A 22,536-nucleotide genomic window follows, 5' to 3' on the forward strand; every position below is an offset into this window, starting at 1 on the left:
CAAAACATGTATAAGTTGTAGGCATTTGACTAACCTGCCTGGGAGACAACATGGTTTGCAGTTTCAGTTTTGACATCAAGTGTCATGTGTACTACAAGACTGTCTGTGACCAGGTCAGGCTTCTGTCCTCTAGTGTATACTCCATCCTGTTCGTTCTCTGGATACATTGATATGAAGTGTAAAACTACTGACATGCACATATTTCTTTCTTTTCATGAAGGCCTGCTTTCCAACTGGAACCTGTGTGAAGATCAAGAATGGAGTAAGGAAAACTTCTGAGTTTCTTAATGTGTGGCTGCATGCTTCTGCAGATGACTACAATAACATGGAAGGTGAGCTTCATGTTACATCATCAGCATGCACTGTATGTACACTGATGATTAACAATAATTGGTAGTGATAATAATGTGGACCAACAAGCATTGCACAGTTTCAATGTGTTTCATGTTTCCAAGGTTTGTGTGGTACCTTTGATGGCAACAAGGACAACGATCTAAAGATGAGCACTGGAGAGATCTTCTCAGAGAATGTTAGACAACCGAAGCGTTTTGCCCTCAGCTGGAGAAGGTTAGTTCACTTAATCCTTTAGCAAAATAGCTGAATTCTACAATTTTTTTATTTAGTAAAGTAAATAACATTAAACCTTAAATCTTGTAAAGTTCCACAATTGTAGTAAAATTCATCTAGTACAATTCTTGAAATATGCATGAATTATTTTTGCATGTTTTCATTATATTAAGTTTTATGTATAGTGGAAAGAAATAATAACATGCATATAGATTTACAATGCAGCGGAGATCGTAGTTAATAACCATGATCACTCAAAATACCAATTTCTGGATAGTCTGGATATTATTTACAGTCAGCCATCATATGACAGGATTATTGTGCAGTGTAAGACCAAAGCAAAACACATGCTATACATTTAGTATTCAATATTTAAGATTGGTTCTTTTATTCAAAATTAAAGAAGGGCTTATAAGTCTGAAGCAACAAAAGGGATCAGGTGGTCATGCTGGTGGACTTATTGGTGCACGTCAATTGTGTAGATCGATGCTCATGATGTCAATCCCTGGACTGTGTGGTCCAGACTCAATTATTTACACACTGCTGTCATATAGCAGCAATAAGGCTGAGTGCGGTGTTAAGTAACAAACAAACAAACAAAATAGGTTTAGAAGGAGATACTGAAAGACGGAGGTCATGCAGGCCATGCTGGCAAAGTGTCGGGACACAATCTAGGAGCAGATGGCCACCATCTGAATGGCTCAGAAAGCTCCATTGACCACGTGGCCGTGTAGGGGGAGCAAGTGTCATGGCCAGATTTGATGCAGGGAACTTGGATCCACCTCACTGAGGATACATGGATATATGTAAGGCCAGGATGGTCTTGATGTGTCCATGGAAGGCTGCTTTACTTCTGAATTGGTGGGAAGACGACCGTTGGCCTATTGCATCTATGAATGAAAGTCTCCACTTGGCTAGGATGTAGAGCATGATATCCTCATGCAGTGTCGAGTTCCCATGGCAGAGTTGGATGGCTGTATCCCACCACTTCGCCTGTAGATGAGGTGGTTGTATGTGGGGTACCACCCCCATATGGTTGCACTTCACTCTCCCATGCCAGAGTTGCAGGCCACTCATTATCAACCAGGTTAACAATTTGATTGGGAAACCAAGTATAGCACTGCCTCCATTGAAACGCTGAAAGTACCACACTCTGACTGCCTTTTACTATTTACCACCAACCTTGGACGCGGTTTCAATCACAAAGGGGGAAAACCTGTTGTAAGAGGGTATCTCCACAACTGATCCCCAAAGTTTAGACCAAACTTTATTAACCTGGCTGTGACTCTGAACTTTGATTCCCGCATTTCCGAAATCCAACCTAACCCCAATATCAGTGGGGGGACAATTGGTACCATTTGCCAAAAATTTAAAACACATCATGTCCAACCACTAGATTCTAAACATGGTTTTGGAAAGATACAAGCTCCACTACCATCAAAGACCAAATCTCATCTCCCACATAGCAGCTGAAGGTCCCAAGATAGCACCAGCCTCCTTGGCCATTCAGACACTATCACAGGATCTGGAGGATATGGACCACAGCCAAGGCTTCTATTCTCCATTTGCTCTTGCACCCAAGAAAAACACCACTGATATGCATATAATCCTTGATCTGAAAGTTCTCAAAAAGGTATCTGTTAGATGAGTTCCAGATAGAATCTGGAAGCCAACTTTGTACTTTATTCAGGATTGGGGATTAGATGATTCAGTCCCGACATCCAGTCTGGATGTGCCAATTCATGCAGGATCCAGGAAGTATGTCTGATTCTCAGTCTCTGGACTACTGGATTCCTTGTACTTTTGTTTGGTTTGTCCATTGCACCTTGGCTTTTCACCCAAATTAGAGCACCGATCATCAGTTTTGCTCTTATCCAACTAGTGCATATCCATGGATATATCATTGACTTCCTGTATAAAGTATGCCGGTCAGGACAAAAGCTAGATTTGTCCTGATCCAACAGCTACCTGCTTCACAGAGGAATGCTTTGTCCACCTGAGGATCTTTATCATGAGATGCTGCAGATGGTCACCAATGTAGCAGGTCAGCCCAACCACTCTCTTCTCTGGTGGACATCACCAGTCAGAAAACTGATGTCTCTAGACTTCACTTTCATCCCATCTCAGCTTCGATGAACTCTGTGTGGTCATCAACAATGGACATCCTTGTGCCTTGTGTCTTTCGTCTCATTTGTTGGACATACTGGGAGAACGTCATAGTGGGCATTCCTCTTGAATTTCCAGCTCCCATACACCACCTGTTGACTGATGCTTCCAATGTGTCCTGTGTCCTGTGTGTGTGTGTGTGTGTGTGTGTGTGTGTGTGTGTGTGTGTGTGTGTGTGTGTGTGTGTGTGTGTGTGTGTGTGTGTGGTCAGACAGTGAGTGCACGAGGATTGGTGAAATACATTGTGCACCTCGGCATGCATTCAGTTATCGTATACACGGCGGAACAAGCCGATTAAACTCGGAATGTTTTACAAATTGTAGCGCCATCTGGCTTTCTTTATTGTCAACGTCCTTTCATGCTCACTGATGTTCTTTATTGTAAACTTCCTTTCGTGCTCACTGACGTTCTTTCGTACACATTGTTCTTTCTTTTCTTATGTCTTTTCGTAACATTTGACTATTAATATTGTGTACTTTGGACTTTTATTTCAACTTTGCGTCTCATTGTTTTCTATTTTGACTTTTATTAGTAACATTTAGTTCTTTATTCATAATATTTGACCTTTATTGTGTACTTTTGTCCTTTTTTTAAACTTTGTATTTTTTAACCGAATGGCCGGCCATACTATGCGTTCACATGAAAAGCATTTTAGGTGTATAAATAAAGTATGTTAATTGTGTAAGGCAGACATTTGACTTTCAACACAAAACAGGTTGTTTTCCAATCAAAGTTGAATGAGAAAAAAGTAACTTCACCGAAAATGTTCACGTGAAGCAACGTGTTTGATTTAATTTGGACACAAAGTTTTGACTCCTTGAAACCAAAAGAAAGCATTGTCAGCTCAACAATGTATAGAGGCATAAAAGTTGGCAACTGTTGACAATTTGTTTGGTGTTGACAAAAGAACAGATATTAATTAGATCCTCTTACGTTGACATAAACATTCACATTGCAACATATACACACAGTGCAAATTTACATATACATTTGCACCTGCTCCAGACATGATGCAAATTTGCTCCTGGTGTAAATATACACACATGAGTAAACGCGTTCACATGACAAGTATACTCACGCATGTATTTCTACACATGTAAGCACATATACACAAATGTGCATAGAGGTGCATGTGAATGGGGTATAAGAAAGTGTTACATAACAGTTGTTCTATGGAAATTTACCACATATTTGCATATGTACCTGGAAATATTCTGAAAATGGGACTTTTAAGTGATATCAGGATCATGTCCACCAAATATTTGTCGGAACAACTTGAATAATTGTTTGGAACAGGAAGGTACCCAAAAAATACTAGAGTTAGGGAAAAGACCCAATTATGATGGGAATCATGGAGTTTGAGTTCATTTTCTTTTTACATACCGTAGATCGTTTACTATCTATGGTATTATTAGATGTCAGAACCCATCGATTCCTTTGGGACATTCTAGCATTGATGTGATGGAGGATATGTATTCTTGAGAATTATCAGAAAATAGTTTCTTATAATTCAAAGAATAAAACCTCTATTTCATCAAAAGTAAAATATTCTGCATATAGAATGCTGATGTTGGAAAATGTGAAGACTTCCTCGCTGTGCAGCTAGTATTAGTATCTCAACTGGTTAGGAATAGTCGACAGTGAACATTTTATAGTTTGATGACAGCCAAAATACAGGATTTCTGGCATAAATGTTACAGAGGTACCGGTACTTAGTATTCTTCGAATTATTAACAATGACAACTATTGTTTGATATTATTTTGTCACATCCAGTTGTTCACTTCTACTAACCCTGCTGCTTTCCCCACCAGTACGGACTCTCTGTATGATGGCTACTGTGCAGAGGCTGGTGATGGTGATGGTGCTCCTCTGCCTGTGTACTGTGACTGTGTGGAGGGTCAGAGTCCAGTGTGTGGGGCGGGCAGGGATGTGTTCACATGTGGGGTGCACAGCAAGAAGAGCAGGAAGATTAGTCGAGGTCAGTAACTCATCAAACTCAGGCATATGTTGCCTGGTAGGATCCCAAAGTCCTCGAATTATATGTGAACAAAATGTATTCCATCCATCCATGAATAAATTTTACATGTAATAATTAAAAGTCATCCAATAAAGAACCTTATAGTCACTTGTGATCATACTCTCAACATCTGACAGGTGAATGTGTGTGAATGGTTTCATGGAATGACATAGGTTATAACCATAAAAAATGTACCTATCGTTATTAACATTCATGCTGTTTTGTTGAATGGAAAGTGATATTTAGGTTTGGATTTATGTGTTTACACTTTTATTAATATGATTTTTCAAATATTCAAGATAATAGCTCTATGAGATAATGAATTGCTGAATTGAATTGTGTTGGTCTTGAGTTGTGACTAAGGGTATGTCTCGCACTGTTTGTGTGGCCCAGGTGAGGATGTGACGGAGTACTTCATCACTCAGTCGCAGACCCCTCTCAAATGTGCCCAAAAGGGAGCTGTCAACATCACTTTTGAGTTTGACCTCGACTATGAACAACCGGTACGACTTCTTTGCCTTTCACAAACAGATATTGTCATCTATGTTTGCTTCTTGGCTTCACATGACAAAATGTATTTTGACTTTATGAATTAGAGGTTGATGAAGACAATATGTAGTTGATGTATCAGCAATTTGTTAAAAAATATGCACACATATTGAATAGTGTTGACTGGATATATTGATGGCTGTATTTGCCTCTTCATTTAAATAAAGTGAATATTAAGATTGGAGATATCTGCACCATGATATATGCAGTCTCTGTCATTTGAATTTGTGTAAACTGAATGTTTGTTTTGTAGGAACTTACGTGGCCAACAGCCAATGGTATAAATGAGACTGAGGCATTTGAGATATGCTCCTCACACATCCTATCTTCGAAGTTAGCTGTCCGCTGCCAAAATATCCCCTTGATTGACATCGACTTCAACCAGACAGTAGAATTTTGCATGGAGGATATTCAGGTAAGATTCTCCTCAATGTGGGACACCTCTCAGCAGCAGTGTTCCTCAATACAACCTCAGACAACCTCAGACAACCTCAGACAAACTCCAGTCACTTCATTACAGAGGCAACCTGAATTGTTATTTATTTCTGCTTTCACCACTAAATGTTTCTCAAAATTGAATTGCAAATGTGTTCAATTCAGAGAGAAGGGATGTTTACAAACATTGCCAAGAAAAATAGGGAACTAATGACCTGAATACTTGTGGCCTTTACTAGGAAGACAGTCTTCATTATCTTTGGCAGCATTCAGATGTCAGTCATGTCAGATCCAGCTGTTCTTTCTACGGATATGGTATAACGACTATACTGTTTGGTAACTTTGATTTGCCAGATGCATTATATTTAATGATTATTGAATCTGTCCTTGACTATTTTACACAAACAAATTGCTTTAGTAGCTTATAAATGTTACATGTTTATGAAAAAACCTGATTACATTGTGTATTATTCATGTTTTACTACCTTAGTTAAGCTGTGTAGTACTAGTACTGTAAATTTTAAAATGTAAATCTTTAAAAAATAATGCGTTGCCAAATTAATATCACTGCTGACCTCTTGCCAAAAACGTGACTCAAAATCAATGCGAATTCCCCCGTCCCCATCCCCATCCCCATCCCCAGTGGAATGATCCATATCCTTACCTTAATCCAACCTTATCTTAATCCAATCCAGCAGCAAAAAGCACTACTTATTGGCATTGAGTAAAGCATTTCTGTAAAACCAATAAATAGTGTTTATGTAAAAAAACAAACACACAGTTTATATGTTTATTCTGCTGACTGGCATTAAGGATGTTCAAAGGCAATACTGATTGGTAAATGACCTGAGTGGCCAATGATGCCTAGTTTGACACGAGCGGGAAGAACTCTTGACTCCAGCAGTAATAGCTAACCCGATGCCTAGTGTGTAATTCCTATTCTTTGAACGACATGGTTATATACTTACCGTATTACAACTACTGCTAAAACAAATGTGTTTGTGTTTATATTCTAGTTGGTATTTCCGCTATCCAAAATATGCAGTGAGGCCGTCTTATTGTTGATAGTCATTTTGGAGACATAAAAGCGAAGTTTCATTTACGCGAAGAAAGATCACTTGCATTTTTCACATTTAATTCATGTCCGCATTAGTTTCAAGATTTACATTAATTATCTTTGGTATGATGTTCTGAAAATTGTATCAAATCACATGTGTACTGGAGAGGTCGTCAAATAGGCATTATGCCTGTTGACCAATCCAGGTTTTCATTTCATGGAAATAAAAGGTTTATTAAACTATACTGAAACAAAACAATTTAGGGATCATGAAATATTTTTATATACCATACAAATATAAAGAAAGTCAGTCTTCGCTATAATAGATTATCCCCCAAAATATTAATGATCTCTTACTATTTTGTTCAGTATATATAGCTGGAGTTGTGTGGCATTATGAAGCTGTTTTTTTCTCCCAATTCAGATCACAGGGGACACACAGTGGCAAGTGACAGCCCTTAGTAACTTGATTGCTCAGTGCCAGACAGAAATCACAACCCGGATAGAACTGATGGTTGAGGTGGGAGGCCAGTTGGTGCCCATCCCAGAGGTGGAGAGCATCATCTGTATCAACAGCTGCAGTGACAATGGCAACTGTACACAAGGTATGTCAAATATGGATATGGAAACTTTCTTGAGGAAATAAAAGTCTCCCAAATTCTATTCATTTCTTAACCTTTGGCCTGCTGAATTGTTTTAGCATAAGGTGTTGTTAAGAGGGTGGACGATTTCAAACAGTCAATGCTTCATTAAACAAGGGCCAATTAAAGAAATATTTCACACAGTTATTCCTGATAGAATCAATCATACCAAGGTTAAGATCAAAGCAAGCATAAAATTTTTAAATTTTCTTGAACTTATCTGAATTACGTTATTGAAGGTGGTTTGTGTTTCATGTTTGGAACCTTTTTAAATCGTTATATTTGTGAAAGATTTTAGATTTTGTCAGCTGAGCATTAATGTAAAGTAACTTAAATCATACACAAAGCCTACTTGTTTGCAGTTAATTTTTAGTTGCATTTGGGGGTGTCTTTTGACTATGTGCTTGTCGACTGGATTTGACTGTAGCATTGAGAGCTTCACAGGCCTTAGTGAGATTGGTGATTATTTTACTTATGCAGGTGAGTGCCAGTGCTATGATAACTGGCTTGGTGAAGACTGCTCCATCAATGGAACACAACCTCCATCTGTTGATGAAATACAAGGACACATTTGCGACTCACAGATTATGGAGGACTGCAACTACATCACACTTGTTGGAGAAAACTTTGCTGATATAGACACTCTTGTGTGCAACATTAAAGAATTACAGGTAGGAACATCAGTTGGAAACAAAGCCTGATTTTGAAGCTGCAACTGGCCTCCTTGCACTGTGTATATACTCTGCATATAGACAAGAAGTACATTGTAACTAACTGTAAGTTATCTTCAAAGCAGCAGTAAAATGTATGGTGTTATTGTATCTATGTGTTGCCATTGACATCTGACCCATGAAAATCCGGGGTAGAATTGGTCTTCAGCAACCCATGCTTGCCGTGAAAGGTGACTATGCTTGTCATAAGCTATTTAAGAGGTGACTAATGGGATTGGGTGGTCAGGCTCGTTGACCCTGTTGATGCATGTCATCGTATCCCAATTGCGTGGACCGATGCTCTTGATGTCAATCACTGGATTGTCTGATTCAGACTTGATTATTTCCAGACCGCTGTCATATAGCTGGAATATTGCTGTGTGCTGCTTTAAACAACAAATAAACAAACAAAATTATTGGCATGTATGTGACATGGTCTTCCAGCTGGACTGTTCTTCGGATGGCAATGGTACTTATACAGTGCCTGCAGTGTACATCAGCAATGAACTTGTAGCGTGTCGCCTGAACAAAACATCCAGTGCCAATATCACCATCAGCAACGACGGAAAGCTTTTCAGCGAACCAGTCACTTATGTTGTGATCAACTCCAACTGCGAAAGTTACACTGCAGGGAGCTGTGTGACGAGGGTGAGTGGATGAAACCTGTGTTGGATAGCATTTGACAGAATGTTCCAATCAGCAAGCAATTTAGTCTGTCGTTGAATACATGAGGACATTTATTCATTATTTCAAGTATGAATATAGTTGTTATGGGAATCCATTATACATGTATATGCTTTTCATGAAGAGTATATTTATCTTGTTTTACATCACAGGTCTGTAGAGATTGCTAGTGATTAACACTGACTCAGTATTCACCAGTTGTATATATTTAAGACCTGATAAGCTCACAGCCAAGTAAAGGGTAATGTTATGTAAATGTATCATGGCAAGTTGTCTTTTCAAGCTAGACCAATGCTAAATGGTTAGTTCCCAGGTCGGGACTGGTTGTGAATAGATGTGCCATGTCGGCGTTGTTTGAAACTTATATTGTATTTGCCATGTCGGAAATATGTGAATAACAAACATAATGCATCAAATGGATCACAATGGATTATGTGCAGTGGAAAATTCAACGGATCTTGTTGGGACATGAGAGAACATTTTTGCATGATGTAAGACTTTAATTGTAATCACTTGGTTTTGATTTTTGTGTTTCAATTTCCAGACAGACATATGCAACATCGATGGAGTGTGTCATGAGTGTGGTGCTGTGTTCAGTGACGACCCAACCCGATACTGCCAGTCCACTGACAACAGCACAGGCTGGACCAAACTAACGAGTAACACATGCTTTATTGTTTAAACTGATAGTAAAAGAAAACCTTGAAAATTCAACATTGAGTAATAATCATAATTTATGCAAACAAGAATAACTTTTAAAATATATGTGTCTCCCTTGTGTTTCAGGAGAGAGTGTTACGGTAGCAAGGTACCAGTTTGAGTCACTGGTTGATTTTGCTGAGACAGGCACACCGTCACTGGTTGATGGACATGGTGGGGGAATGGCTGTTGAGTTGAATGAGGCTTCTATCTCTCTCCCTGACTATAACTTAACTAAATACTCCATGTTATCTGCCCCGGGAGAATGTTCTATTGGCTTCACTACCAAGTTTGATGTTCAGTACAGATCATTTTGTGAGAACATGTATGTCCTGACGACTGGTGGAGACCAACCCGATTCCACTGGTGTGGCAGTGTATTACCAGCGCCGATATGTTTACTTCACAGTCAGCACACCAGACAAGCAATGGGTGGTCTCAGTGCCACGCCCACAACTCAACGTGTTCTACACATATCGGTTCAGCTTTTCAGCAGCCTATGGCATTGATGTTAATGTTGGTGGCAAGTCTTACAAAACTAAAACATTCTACAGACGTAGTGTACTTGGAGAGAAAAAGAGTGCTCTGAAAATTGGTGGTCCTCTTGAAGATGGTCATGGGTGCTATGGAAATATCACTTTTGGTGGATTTGAAATCTATGCAGCTCCAATATTTGTGCTTGATGTTTTGGATGTTGTCACAGGTGAGCCCACATTTTAGTATGAAAAATAGAAATATACTCACCGACAAAAGAAACGCAAATACCATACATGTTGGTTAATATATAAAAAATTACTCATATTCAAGAGATATTAGATTGGTTTGATGCATATACGAACATACTTTTATGTTGTGTGAACCGACCCATCACATGTGAAGTCATAGATCCATGACTCGAGATGCACCATTTGTCTTGTGTAGGATTAGCTTGTAAAGTTTGGAAATCACGTGAATATCGTGATAAGAATAAAAACATTCTGTGGTAACGCTTGACTGATTGATAGTTTTGTCACTAAGTGGTACACATTGGAAACATCTCTTCTTAACGTACATACTTCTCTACATGTTTTTATGTTTTTATACTCAGTGAGTATATAAATATATTTCACAACATATTTTCATTTTATGATAATTTCGTATGGTTCATATTTCTTTCATGGTTAATATTACAGACCTGCTATCGCTAGAAAAATCGCCAGTGCTGAGTGTATCTGATGTGAATGACACTGCCATTTTCAAGTGCAGCTTCCTACGCCTTCTGAGAGGTGATTCGGCGTATCGTGTACAGTGGGTCGTGAATGGATCAGCTGTTGCTACTGAAAACATAGAAGATGATGTGTCTTATGGAGTGTTCAGTGAGGAACAGTACATGGAATGGGCATATGGTGTTCAGGTACATGGGCAGGTCATAGTTGAGTGTGAGGTTGATGTTTGTGGGCAGGTCATATGTAGGTATGTGGGCAGGTCATAGCTGGGTTTGATGTGAATGTATTTGGGCAGGTCAGGGGTGGGTGTGAGGTTGATGTTTGTGGGCAGGTCAGGGGTGGGTGTGAGGTTGATGTATTTGGCCAGGTCATGGGTGGGTGTGAGGTTGATGTTTGTGGGCAGGTCAGGGGTGGGTGTGAGGTTGATGTTTGTGGGCAGGTCAGGAGTGGGTGTGAGGTTGATGTTTGTGGGCAGGTCAGGGGTGGGTGTGAGGTTGATGTATTTGGGCAGGTCAGGGGTGGGTGTGAGGTTGATGTATTTGGCCAGGTCATGGGTGGGTGTGAGGTTGATGTTTGTGGGCAGGTCAGGGGTGGGTGTGAGGTTGATGTTTGTGGGCAGGTCATGGGTGGGTGTGAGGTTGATGTGTGTGGGCAGGTCATATGTAGGTATGTAGGCAGGTCACAGCTGGGTTTGATGTGAATGTATTTGGGCAGGTCATGGGTGGGTGTGAGGTTGATGTTTGTGGGCAGGTCAGGGGTGGGTGTGAGGTTGATGTTTGTGGGCAGGTCAGGGGTGGGTGTGAGGTTGATGTTTGTGGGCAGGTCAGGGGTGGGTGTGAGGTTGATGTTTGTGGGCAAGTCAGGGGTGGGTGGGATGTTGAGGTTTGTGGGCAGGTCAGGGGTGGGTGTGATGTTGAGGTATGTGGGCAGGTCAGGGGTGGGTGTGATGTTGAGGTTTGTGGGCAGGTCAGGGGTGGGTGGGATGTTGAGGTATGTGGGCAGGTCAGGGGTGGGTGGGATGTTGAGGTATGTGGGCAGGTCAGGGGTGGGTGTGATGTTGAGGTATGTGGGCAGGTCAGGGGTGGGTCTGATGTTGATGTTTGTGGGCAGGTCAGGGGTGGGTGGGATGTTGAGGTATGTGGGCAGGTCAGGGGTGGGTGGGATGTTGATGTTTGTGGGCAGGTCAGGGGTGGGTGGGATGTTGATGTTTGTGGGCAGGTCAGGGGTGGGTGGGATGTTGAGGTATGTGGGCAGGTCAGGGGTGGGTGGGATGTTGAGGTATGTGGGCAGGTCAGGGGTGGGTGTGATGTTGATGTTTGTGGGCAGGTCAGGGGTGGGTGGGATGTTGAGGTATGTTGGCAGGCCTTGGGTTGGTTTGTGCTCAATTTGGTTTGAGATTTCCCTTATGAAACCATGCAAATTAATCAGGGTGATTAGGACAAATAATTACTGTTTTCACTGAAAATCAAGATTATGTATTTACAGAGCTCTCGTGGATATTTTGGAGATATCGCTGACTTTTTAGTCTTGCTATCAAAAGCAATATTTTGTGTAATAGTGTGTCAGAAAAGGGTGAGTTACATGACAGGAATGAACAGCATTTTGTTTAGTTCTCTTCATTGGATTTTGTTTTGTTTTTTCAGATTGAGTGTCAAGTATCAGTGTGTTATTCCTATGATTGTAATCAAACTGAAGGCCCAAGACAGAGGAGCAACATCATTACACTCGGACTTCATGTAGGTTTTAGTTGTTTACCACAAGGTTATGAGAGTATGTAGGTTGTGATTGTGTATAGAGAGTGAATGAGTATATGTATGTGGTGAGTGTGTAAATGGAGGTAAAACGTATATATAGTCGAGTACCCTATTTTCGTACAACACCTATTTTTGAACAGCTGCATTTTATATTGATCTGTCGCATTATAACGAGAGGTGTGACGTCATCAAAGCTGCTGACTAGACAATTCAGGCGTTTGGCCTGTCAACATTGGGTTCATGTGAAGTACTGTATACCTACCTGTCTGAACATTCCGTCATCATTCAGTTATTTGATGCCCATGTTATTATGAAGAGGAAGAGCAAAAAAGTGCGAAGACTATAATTTGACAAATATTAATATTTTGTGAATAGCTTTCAAACTTTCAGTTACTGTTTGAGTTTTAATGCCGACCTGCAAGAAATATATATGTTATATGTAGTGAGTTTATATATAGGTAGTGTGTATATATATATTAGTGAGTGTATATATAGGTAGTGAATGTATATATAGGTAGTGAGTATATTTATAGATAGTGAGGTGAGTGTATATATAGGTAGTGAGTATATTTATATGTAGTAAGTATATATATATGTTGTAAGTATATATATAGGTAGTGAGTATATTTATATGTAGTAAGTATATATATGTAGTAAGTGTATATATAGGTAGTGAGTATATTTATATGTAGTGAATGTCTATATAGGTATTGAGTGTATTTATACTCAACAGCAAAAATTCCTGTGACACAAATATTTTAGTGTATTTTTCAAACAAGTAAAGTTTGGTTTTCAATGTTGTAGTACATGTATGGAATCAAGTGACAAAAACGCAACTGCTACAGAAAAGCATGCATTCCTTGCAAAAGTTGACTTTGATGCAAGCCCCATGCATTTTACTACCCAAGAATGGGCATAAAAACATGTGCGTTAATGGGATTCCATATATATTGTTTAGCATCGTGCTGACAAGAACCACTCAGAAAAAAACCAAAATTACGCTATTATTCAACATTACGAAATGCCACGCCTGTCCAAAAATGAGCATCTGTGAGCCATTGGTATGCTTGAAGCAGGATTGAGTCAACATGATGTTGCAAGACAATTTAACATCCACAGAAACAACATTTGGTGTTTATGGCAACGTTAGCAACAGACAAATGCAGTCTGAGACTATCCTCGGAGTGGCAGGCCACTCGTGACCAATAATCGACAAGACAACTGGATTCGCACAACACACCTATGAAATCGATTCCAGCCATGAACAGTGACTGCAAGAAGCATCCCTGGTCTTCGACGAATATCTTCACAAACCGTACGTCATCGCCTTAGACGTGCAGGGATTGTCGCCAGAAGACCCGCCAGACGTCCCATTTTGACAGGAAACCACCATCAAGCATGTCTACAGTGGTGCAGACAGCGTCTACGCTGGACGGCCATGCAGCGGGGACAAGTTCTATTCACTGACGAGTCTCATTTTCACCTTGGCCACAGCGATGGATGGATTCAAGTGTACCGACGTTGAGGTAAACGTTACTTCAATCATTGTGCTATGGAAGAAGATCGGTTCGGGGCGGCAGCGTTATGGTATAGGGTGGGACTACAGCAAGACAGAGGACCTGTTTGATGGTGGTAGAGGGAAATCTCAATGGACAGCGCTACCGCGACGAGATCATCGGCCTTGTTTTTGTGTCGTCATGGTCCAGGCATTACCTTTCAACATGACAACGCCCAGCCTCATATTGCTCGACTTGTTCAGTATTCTCTTCAACAAAACAATGTGAATGTCATCCCCTGGCCGGCTCACTCCCCTGATCTCACCAATCAAGCACATGTGGGATAAGATTGATCGGCACCTTCGACGTCAACCACGTGTTCCACAGACACTCCAGGCACTTCGAAACATGCTCCAACAGATATGGACAGATATCCCACAGGACTTTGTGCGATGTCTGGTCCATTCCATGAGACGAAGATGTGTTGCTTGCGTCACAGCCAGAGATGGACACACACGCTATTGATTTGTAAATTGACATTTTGGCATGTTCATGTTTTTTAATGAAATCACACATTTTCTGAAGTCAGTATGGCAAATTAAACCATTCGAACACTTACAGGAGTCTTTTATCTGTTAGAAACCGAAATTGTTTCAGATTTGGTAAAAAACATAATTTTGCATTAAATCTTATTCAATGTCACAGGAACTTTTGTTGTTCAGTATATATGTAGTGAGTTTATATTATATTGGTATTGAGTGTATTTATATGTTGTAAGTGTATATATATATGTAGTGAGTATATATATAGATAGTGAGTATATTTATATGTAGTGAATGTATAGAAGCAGAAGCAGCAGAAGCAGCAGAAGTAGCAGAAATCTATTCGGTATCAAAGGCTGCATGGCCAAGAGTACAGGACAACTGTTATACTATCTCAATACAATATTTATGATACATTATACAGGCAGATTTCTTTTCAAATATATAGCAATATTTATAATTAGCTTAACATTTTTTGTTGCTACTAGTTGATTAAATTTTGCTCGTGATGGATACTGGTAATAGTAGCTTGGGATGTAGAGCTTTCTGTTTTCCATATAAATTGGACAAACTAAAAGGAAAGTGTATTCATCTTCAATTATATTATGATTACATTTCTTGCACTTAAGTAAATCAGTATTGACTTTGTCATTGCAACGAAAGTGTTGAATACCCAACTTATGGCTCAAACATCAGAATTTAAATAATATGTGGATAAGATCCTTGTTTGGACATAACTCCATAATATATTTCTCTGGTTCGAGTACAGACCTATATGTAGAATAATAATAATAATAATAATAATAAAGTCCATTTCTTCAGCGCCATTTCCGTCTACGTAGTCGCTCATAGCATCTCACACAGGGTCATAGACACATCTAAAGAGATAAGTCTTTAGTTTTGTCTTGAAAGTGTCCAGAGTTGGAGATTGCCTAATTTCCACTGGAAGGGAATTCCAGAACACAGATGCAGTGTGAGCAAAAGTTCTGTTGCCAAATGCTTTGAGTGAGACCATAGGGACACTAAACTGGAGTTTATGTGCTGATCTGAGATCTCGTGCTGGCTGGTGAATAATGGTTTAGAAATGAAGAAATAATTTTAGCATGCCAATTCTGAATCTCTATGTCTTTATATCTTTGCTTAAGACATTGTATAAAATTTGATATGCTGCCACACTCCTGTGCGATCTAAACATACGTAAAGCCGGTTTCTAATAGCAGCAAACGAACATGCGTTACCCAGTTGTGGCTGCCGTTTTCATCTGGGATTTCAACATGTCATGACATGCTTTTGGGTATCGACAACTATCCATATACAACAGCCTGCACCAATACTTTATACAACGACTAATTAACACATAAATATCATTTAATGTAAAAAGTATTTTTTTCAATATTTGCATGAGAAATGTAACCCCAAATTTCCGAACTATATAACAATATGGAAGCTATTTTACTGTCAAATATTGTAGATGCTACCTTTAGAGAAATGTTTAGATAATCCTTTAATTAGGTAATAATAGTAATCAGGCCTTTCTGGCTTGTAGTGCTAATGTTTCACACACTTTTGACCAAATTAATCTGGATGTGAAGACAATACCTACATATTTATAGTGGGATACTACTTTCATATGTTTGCCATCATAAGTCCATTTTTCTGTATTTCTTAGGTATCCGCCATTTCTGAAAACAATAATACATGAGGTTAACTTCTAGGCCCCATTTATTACAATAACATTCTAACACAATAAGTTTTCTTTGTAGGCCTATTACAGCGTCATCAATCAATGTTACCTCACCTGCAAATAAAAGGAGTATGATATCGTTTAGTCCATCTCTGACCAAAACACCTCTCAATCCACATTTCTTCATTTCATCTGCAAGCTCATTTATAAAACAATATAAATAAAACATACATCCCTGGCGTACTCCACATGATGTTGAAAATATTTCAGTTTTCGAATGTCCGCTTCTAAAACAAGCTGAGACCTTGTCATACATATCTTTTAGAATTCTAAACATTTTCCCACGTACACCTTTCCTAAGAAGTACATACAATAGCTTATTTCTGTCAACAAAGTCAAATGCTTTACAAAAATCTATGAAAGCTGCATAGAATCTGTGTTTTGGTTTTCTCAAATACTTTTGACATAAAGATTGTAGGACAAATACGTGATCAATTGTAGAATAGTCATGTCTAAAACCTGCTTGACATTCATGTAATACTTTATGAGCCTGTAGCCATATTCTTATTCTGGATTCAAGGATAGTTGTGAATATTTCACGCATTACATTTAGCCAAAAAATACCCCGGTAATTATTTGGATCATAAACATCCCCTTTTTTATACAATGGGATAATCATGCCGACATTCTCACTATCAGGAAAAACACCGCTATCCAATATATACTCACACGCGAAAGAAACGCAAGTGGTTTTATGCAAATAGGTAAGAAACACGAAACCATAAATTGATACGAGTTTTAGCATGTAGTGAAGCCTGATGGTGTTATCAATATTTTTGGTTGCATTTTGGAAACCCCCAGTAAAAACGAAACATAAAAAACGAATCTCCAAAACGCACTATTTCAATGAATATGTGGGTATCATGCACCCATTTCTCGCGAAATCGAAAATGCACGAACTGTCACAAACTGTAGTGGGTATAAAACTGTTGCCAATTCTTGGACCTACCACTCCTTGGTCAACAATGCCACGCCTAACTCAAATTCAGAGAAACCAGGCTATCGGACGTTTGGAAGCTGGAGAGTCTGTCCAAAATGTTGCCCATCATTTCAACGTTAACATAACCACAATTTACCGTCTCCTGCATCGATACAATGCTACACAGACCACAGATGACCTTCCTCGGAACGGTCGTCCTAGGGTCACCACACCTTGACAAGATCGGCAGATTACCCGTCAACACCAGCGACATCCGTTCCTAACTGCAAGTGAAAGTGCTTGACAGACCATAGGAACACATAATCGACACATTAGCCGGGACACTGTGATCCGACATCTCCGTTCCAACAGCGGTATATCGACCAAGTGATCAGACCCCACGTTTTTCGATTTTTTGCACAACATCAACAACACATTTTCCAGCAGGACAACGCTCGTCCCCATGTTGCCAGAGCTACCATTGCCTTTCTGCAACAACACAACATCCCTGTTCTACCGTGGCCAGCCCTCAGCCCTGATCTGAACCCAATCGAACACTTGTGGGATGAGGTTCAAAGGTGTCTGCACAATGTGCGCCCAGTCCCTATAACTGCCGATGAACTACGCACAGCTGGTCTGGATGTGTGCAGGAGGATCTCTAGGGCCCTCACAAATCGTTTGATCCACTCAATGTAAAGGAGATGTGAGGCAGTGATCAATGCTAATGGTGGTCACAACAGGTATTGACTGACATTTTGGGTATTGACCCGAAACTGTGTAAGCCCTTAACATTTGAAAAAAACAATTATGTCATCTGCCTTTTAATCCATTAAACTGTCTTCAGTCAAATTTTTGTCAATCTTGCCCTATTAGTATTTCTTGTCTTTACTGTTGAAAATAAATAACATGTATACTGCATACTCGACTTGTTTTTTTTTGCGTGTGAGTATAGCATTGTATAATATTTCTAAATATGGTAAAATTGAATTAGCGTGTTTAAAAAATTTGGGTGGTATACCATCAATACCCGGGGATTTGCCCATTTTAAGTGACTTGATTAATTTCTCAATCTCCTCTCTGGTAATACGTTCTGATAGATTATCCATACTGTTACAATAAGTACCATACCAGTGTGTTTAATCCTATAGATAATATACTCTAGTGTGTTGGATCCTATAGATAATATACTCTAGAGTACAACTTCCCCCGGGATAATATTTAGGTAGGATATTATCCTTGCTTACATGTGCTCCTCTATCACAGTTGAGTCTTACAATGTTACATTCAGTCAGTAACATTGAATATGCTTAATTCAGTAAATGAGATTCCATATATTGATAGTTCCATGGAAGTTTATCACATATTTGCATATATATGTCCTTAGTATTTTTCCAAAAAAAGGCCTTTTAAGGTATTTCGGGATTATATTTACCAAATATTGGAGAAAGTCCAGATGTAAGTGGATGATTATCTCCACCCCAAACAGATGCCACTTCTCAACTGTCCCTCAGTCTTTGGAAGAACCACCTGGAGAGCAGACAAGCAGGCTGGACAAGCTCCTGGACATTACCTTGGAGATGACTACCACCTTCCCCAGCAGGCTGAGAAAGTTCTCCTGGGATGCAGGGAACTCGGTTCTACCTCAATGAGGATATGAACTACAGTCAGGTGGACAGGTTGTTTGGGACAACAGTCTCGGTTCGACCATGAAAGGTTTCTTCATCACTTGTTTGGGTCTGCAACAGAATTTGACCTTCAGATCCATGCTTGAAAGTGTTCCCAAAACTTCCAAGCAAACTTCAAAAGTGATAAGCCAGACAGAACGGAGGAAACCCCAGCATCTGAGAAAGCTTCCCTGGCCATGTGACAATGTAATGGGCAAGTATCAAGTCACCTTACCACTTCCTCAAGACCTCTTATGGTGATTGTCACAGTCAACAGATCCTTATGGAGTGTGGGTATCATGGTTAGTTCAGATCCTGACCGTCGATCCGTTCACCTGTTTATCCAGTAAGGTTGAGGACTGGAGGCTGTGCTGCAATGCAATGCATGTATGCCAGCTATCAACAAATAATTCTAAGATTGGGATCCAGGGCTGAAAGCTTACGGGTTTGGATCTACATATATCACCTGTGACCCAAATGATGCACAGTGCCAAGATCAGTCCTACTAACCCAGTCTCATATCCAGAGCAGAAGGACATCTTCAGATCCAGCAGTTAAAGCAGTACCTGGGGCTTGTCCTTCCTGGCTAAAGAAGTGTGTACCATCCTGCAAGCAAACAATTGTCCGTAGAGGGGATTGCCACTACTACTGGTAACTGTCAGGCACCCCTATAATTTTTATCAACTCTATAGACTTGGGCACTGTTCCACAAAGCGATCTTAGAGCTATAACAGTCAGAAGTCTATGTTAAAGTATGGAAGTTACGATCAACTTGGCGCTAAGATTGCTTTGTGGAACGGGGCCCTGGCTATGTCTATGACCATATGACCACCACCAGTGTTGTGACGATTGGTGCTGTTTGCTGTGAATTGGAATCACATCACATCATTCAATTATATTCAAGCTCCACAATTGCTTCTATCTGGTAGGTCAATCAGATGCTATGGGACAAGTGTGCCATACACGGTTGGAGGATATGGACCACAGCCACGGCTTCCAATCTTTCTTGCACCCAAAAAAAACCCCACTACAATATGCTCATGATCCCTGATCTGAAAGTTCTCAGCAAGGAGTATCTGTTATCCCAACTGAAATTCACAAAGCAATCAGTACACAAACTTTTCACTTTTTTCAGGACTTGGAATTGGATGATAAGCCTCAATCTCCAGGATGCATACCTACATGAGCGAATATCTCTGATTCTCAGTCAACAGTAGCCATTGCTGATTCCTGGTACTTCTGTTCAGGAAATTGATCACAGCTTGGCTTTTCACTCGGATTACAGCACTGATCCTGAGTCTTGCTCACATTCAACTAGTGCGTTTCCATGGATATATTGATGACTTCCTGTCAGCCGAGGAATATGTGTCCACTGGTAGGACATTGTGGTATCTTTCCCTGTTACTGGATAGAATCATTTGGTGGACATTTCAAGCACCCCTTCACCAACTGTGTAGTGATGCTTCCAACTCGATTGGGCTACTCATATGGACAGTCTTATGACACCAAGGGAATTTCTTCCCATCAAGTGGAAGACCCATTTATCCAAAGTATGGCCACAGACAACACCACAGTGAGATAGCTAGGACAGAGACTGGCAAGTGCTTCCGATAAAACATTACCAAAGTGACAGTTGACAGCTACTAAGAATTTAACAACTCCGGCGTCAGTACTTTTTACTGCTCGTGAAATCAGGGCCATGTCTACCAGTCTGATGTTAGCGAAAACAGTCTTAGCTGGACAAGTCATCTCCAGTGGTCAGTGGCACGTCCATCACACAGTAGCTTCCCCAACCTTACCAGGAAGAAAAGAAGGGGAGTGGGTACTTCCTGCAGTGACAGCCTTGGAAGGCAGTTGATTTTGTGTACCACATTGTCTACAAGGTTCATGTATAGCTTAACAGCAAATGATCATGCTCATAAATTACAGGTCTGGAAGGTCACATAGGGCCAAGGCTGCTAGGGATCAATTGATGATATCACAATTGGTGGAATTAAACACACATAATGGTCAATCAAGGAAGGTTTACCACATCTGCAAATGTCCTTGGCTTTGTTCTGAAAATGGCCCTTTTGAGCTTATGTTTTTTTATGTCCACCCATTACTGGTAAAAAAACTTAAAAGGTTTGTTTGGAACAACTAGGTACCCCAAAATACTCTATTTAAGGAAAAAAGACCCATTTTTGATGGATAACACAGTTTTGTGTTACTTCTATTTTCAATGCATTAGACTGTTAACTGTCAAGGGTATAACTGGATGTCAGAACCCATCAATCCCTTGGGTGTATTCTGGTGTAATAAGAGGTTTTCTGTTTGTATGAATTAACAAACAATAGTTTTCATTGTTAATAATTTAAAGAATATTACATCAGGAGCAATCCCACCCATCTCCCCAATAATCTGCATCTAGGTTGCTGATGTTGGAATAATTGAAGACCTGCTGCTCATGTATGTGCAGAGGTTAAGAAAGGGTGATACTATTAGTATTACGAGTATAAGTGGTTATGGATCAGTACAGATTTTATAGTGTGTTGACATTACAGGATTGCTGGCACTAATGTAGTAGAGGTAATATTCTTTAAATTCTTAACATTTGTTTATTTCTATGTAAAGGTGAAGGAGACAAAACTGACTGTTTTGGAGGGATCATCAGAGACATTCATCACTCTCCTGACAGCAGTCCCACCCCACCTCCTGTGCCCTCTTGCCAAGCGAGGGAACGTCACCACAGTGACAGCCTCTGCCTTCTTCAATGGCTTAACTGGTGCACAGTCCACCTGCCCTAATGGTAACACCCTAGTCCAGGCAGTTATTGGGAGTATCAGTGGAGATGACACAAAGTGAGTTTTATTATGAGAAAGTGTTGTTGACAATGGATTGATTGACATTATTTTCATGACTCCTGATACCACACAGCAGAGGATTACTTAGTATCTTCATTCTGGTATTAGCAACTTATGATCATTGTGCATTTAATTACAAAAACAAATTGATATGCTGGACAGCATCCAAGCTTGATGAAATCCAAGTTGAAATAATTACTGCAATTTTTAAGTTAATAAATTATCTAAGCAATGTAACATCCTTAGTCAAATGTCAAATACAACCAAATAATTATAGAAATATGCCATTTTCATTTTATGATGTGTATCATAATATAGTTTCACCTTTCAATGAGTACATGTAATACAATGGCAGTAGTTGTTCAGATATCATGATTTGATATCGCCTTTGTGATGATACACTTGCAGCACATGTATATGTATGTTCTATCAGTATAAGTAGGATACATATATGATTATGTGTGTAAAACACATTCGTTGTGTAAATATCCATATAAGGTGTAATATCATATTGACGAGGAAGAGTTGATTTGTTCCACACTCACTGTCCCTACTACCTGCTGTTTGCTCTGCTAGATGTGGGGCTACGATCATGACCAGTACATGGGACAAACCTCTCCTCCTCCCTGTCCGTGCCGTAGTGGACAGTGTCCGAGATGGAGACGCTGTCGGTCAGCTGCTGGTCAGTGCAACTGTGACCTGTGGGGCAGAGTTCTTCTATACAGTACAGCTATCAGAGATCCAGGTACAATCTTGTTATGACATACATAGGCAAAGTTTGCAAAAATATTTCATTTTTGAATGTGCACTTTCTTTGCATTGACCACCTCCGTGGTCTAGTGGT

The 22,536-nt window shown here is 39.9% G+C and overlaps 1 protein-coding gene across 1 annotated transcript in view; it reads left to right on the top strand.

Moving 5' to 3' along the window:
* LOC139453352 (uncharacterized) overlaps positions 1–22,536 on the top strand; it is a 318,833-nt gene that overhangs the window by 169,990 nt on the left and 126,307 nt on the right. The window contains exons 85-98 of the mRNA XM_071235025.1: positions 221–332; positions 456–567; positions 4,546–4,712; positions 5,145–5,254; positions 5,554–5,715; positions 7,217–7,397; positions 7,914–8,104; positions 8,588–8,791; positions 9,372–9,486; positions 9,614–10,228; positions 10,698–10,918; positions 12,374–12,466; positions 21,463–21,689; positions 22,269–22,437. Of these exons, the coding sequence (XP_071091126.1) occupies positions 221–332; positions 456–567; positions 4,546–4,712; positions 5,145–5,254; positions 5,554–5,715; positions 7,217–7,397; positions 7,914–8,104; positions 8,588–8,791; positions 9,372–9,486; positions 9,614–10,228; positions 10,698–10,918; positions 12,374–12,466; positions 21,463–21,689; positions 22,269–22,437 (2,679 nt within the window). The remainder of the gene's footprint in view (positions 1–220; positions 333–455; positions 568–4,545; positions 4,713–5,144; positions 5,255–5,553; positions 5,716–7,216; positions 7,398–7,913; positions 8,105–8,587; positions 8,792–9,371; positions 9,487–9,613; positions 10,229–10,697; positions 10,919–12,373; positions 12,467–21,462; positions 21,690–22,268; positions 22,438–22,536) is intronic.

This window comes from Haliotis cracherodii, unplaced genomic scaffold (assembly GCF_022045235.1).
Source record: "Haliotis cracherodii isolate W230 unplaced genomic scaffold, xgHalCrac1.p SCAF_9, whole genome shotgun sequence".
Lineage (NCBI taxonomy): Eukaryota > Metazoa > Mollusca > Gastropoda > Lepetellida > Haliotidae > Haliotis > Haliotis cracherodii.